At 50.7% G+C, this 2,652-nt stretch overlaps 1 protein-coding gene across 1 annotated transcript in view; it reads left to right on the forward strand.

Moving 5' to 3' along the window:
• The first annotated feature begins 326 nt into the window (after positions 1–326).
• LOC128199301 (uncharacterized) overlaps positions 327–2,652 on the forward strand; it is a 10,074-nt gene continuing 7,748 nt past the window's right edge. Inside the window, exon 1 of the mRNA XM_052888271.1 lies at positions 327–2,192. Within this exon, the coding sequence (XP_052744231.1) occupies positions 327–2,192 (1,866 nt within the window). The remainder of the gene's footprint in view (positions 2,193–2,652) is intronic.

The raw sequence follows: 2,652 nt of genomic DNA on the forward strand, positions 1-2,652 counted from the left end.
GTCATAGGTAGAACCACGGTGAAAAAGGTTGACGTACCGTTGGTCAAAGACGGTAAGACCTATGACCCTAGCGAATCAGCAGCATTGTTGGCGGGGATCTTCTACCCGGAGGATCTTGGGATTGAGGATAACGCAGACCATCGGCGTACGAGACGCGCCGCCGAACGAGTAAACGAGTGGACTCCAAATGAAATTTTGGATCCACCGTTTACAGCCGTTGAACTGAGCGACGCGGCCTCGAGCTTCAATCCCAAGAAAGCCCCCGGCTCGGATGCTTTAACCGCCGACATAATTCTACATTCTGCCAGGGATTAGTACTCGTCAGTATGGCTTATTTCGACGTCTCGCTGGACATAGAGGGCGCCTTCGATAGCGCTTGGTGGCCGGCTATTAAAGTCAGACTGGCTGAGGAAAAGTGCCCTGTAAACATCCGCAGAATTATTGACAGCTATCTTCGGGATCGGAAGGTGAGGGTGAGATACGCCGGAGCTGAACACATGCGGAACACCACCAAAGGCTGTGTTCAAGGCTCCATCGGGGGTCCCATCCTATGGAACCTCTTGTTGGATCCACTACTGCGGGGCCTCGAAGAACGGGGGGAACATTGTCAAGCGTTTGCTGACGATGTTGTCCTCGTCTTCGAAGGCAACACGGGGTTGGAGATCTCGTTGCGGGCCAATGCCGCTCTCGCCTATGTGCAGGAGTGGGGAGTCAGAAACAAGTTAAGGTTTGCACCACACAAGACAAAGGCGATGGTGCTGACCCGAAAACTGAAGTACGACTCCCCACGCCTGAACATGGGCGGGACCGGCGTTGACCTGTCCGGCGAAATAAAAATCCTGGGGCTCACGATAGACAGCAACCTGACCTTCAATTCTCATGTGAAAAACACTTGCATGAGAGTTGAAGGCCTGTACAAGCAACTGTCGAGAGCCGCCAGGGTTAGTTGGGGTCTCCACCCCCAAGTTATAAAAACTATTTATACCGCAGTGGTGGAGCCAATAGTCTTGTACGCCGCCAGTGCCTGGGCGCCCGCTGCCAGGAAGCTCGGGGTGCGGAAGCGTTTGAGCGCGCTTCAGAGAGGCTTCGCCCAGAAAATCACCAAGTCGTACCGCACTGTCTCTCTGAACTCCGCCATGGCACTCGCTGGGATACTCCCCTTGGATCTCCGAATCCGTGAGGCCGCGTACTTATACGAGGCCAAAAGGGGAGTGTCGCAGCGACTGCTAGGAGACAGAGAGATGGACGGGAGAGTGCCGTATTGCGCAAGGCCGCATCCGGCGGAGGGGCTCTGCCTGCGGTTTACCAGCCTGGTTGACCGAGAAGATCTTGAGCGTAATAACGCTCAAGCAGTGCGCATCTTTACCGATGGCAGCAAAATTGATGGTAAGGTTGGAGCCTCGATCTCCATATGGAATCGCGAGGCGGAAACCAAAGCCGTTAAGCTAAGGTTGAGTGCGCACTGCTCGGTCTATCAGGCTGAGCTTCTTGCCCTGGACAGAGCTGTCTCTCTCGCGACGAGACGCCCGGAAGCCTCCATCGGCATATACACCGACTCGAGATCCTCGCTCGAGTCGGTGGTCGGGCGAAACTCCTTCCACCCCCTCGTAAATAACATCCGCGACAACCTGAAGGTATGTCACACCCAGAACAAGGAACTTTCCCTGTTCTGGGTGAAAGCGCACGCGGGGCTGGAAGGAAACGAAAGAGCCGATGAGCTCGCGAGAGAGGCGGCTCTGGGGTTAAAGAGGAAACCGGACTATGACCGATGCCCGGTGTCATTCGTCAAACGACTACTCCGGGAGGAGTCGCTGGACGAATGGGACCGGAGGTATAAGTCCGAAGAAACCGCGGGCACAACAAAAGCCTTTCTGCCGGATGTACGCTTTGCCCACAAAGTGGTCAAAAACATCGACCTCAATGCGGTGCTCACCCAGGTGCTGACTGGTCATGGGGGTTTCGCGGAGTACCTGCATAGATTCAAGCGCAAACAGGATCCGGGGTGCGTGTGTGATGGCGGCTCATCAGAATCGATTTTGCATCTTCTGATGGACTGCCCTCAACATGACGCGGCCCGAGAGGACCTTCAACAGGAGTTGCGCTTGAGGCTGTGCAGGGGCTCCGTACCCTCCATTCTGGGTGGAGCCTCTAGCCGAGAGGCGCTGCTCAACTTCGCTAGCAGAGTGGCACGGGTTGCTATTGCCAGGAACAGAGCAGTGGATACAGACGGATAGTTTTTGATATATTATAGAATATAACAATTAACTTTCGTATAAATCTCACTGCTCTGTCCCTTGCAAAAGCCAAATTTGAACTCACAGCCACCTACCCTCGCCCCGAACTTCTGAACTTCTACACCAAAAATGTTTTAACGACCACACCTAAATTAGCATAATGATTTTAAAATTTTAATTGCTTTGTTATTGTCCTATGATGTTTTAATGTAAATCTGTGTAAATTTGTAATGTACTATCATTATTTAATAGATGTGTTGTATAATAAATTAAAAATGAGAAATGTAACTAGAATATGAATTGAATAAATACAATACGAAGAACTAATAGATAATTTATATAGAATAAACTAGTAATATGAAATAAAAATGTAATAGTAATAGTAGAAAAATGTAACAAATATGAAATAAAAACATAA

This window comes from Bicyclus anynana, chromosome 22 (genome assembly GCF_947172395.1).
Source record: "Bicyclus anynana chromosome 22, ilBicAnyn1.1, whole genome shotgun sequence".
Classification (NCBI taxonomy): domain Eukaryota; kingdom Metazoa; phylum Arthropoda; class Insecta; order Lepidoptera; family Nymphalidae; genus Bicyclus; species Bicyclus anynana.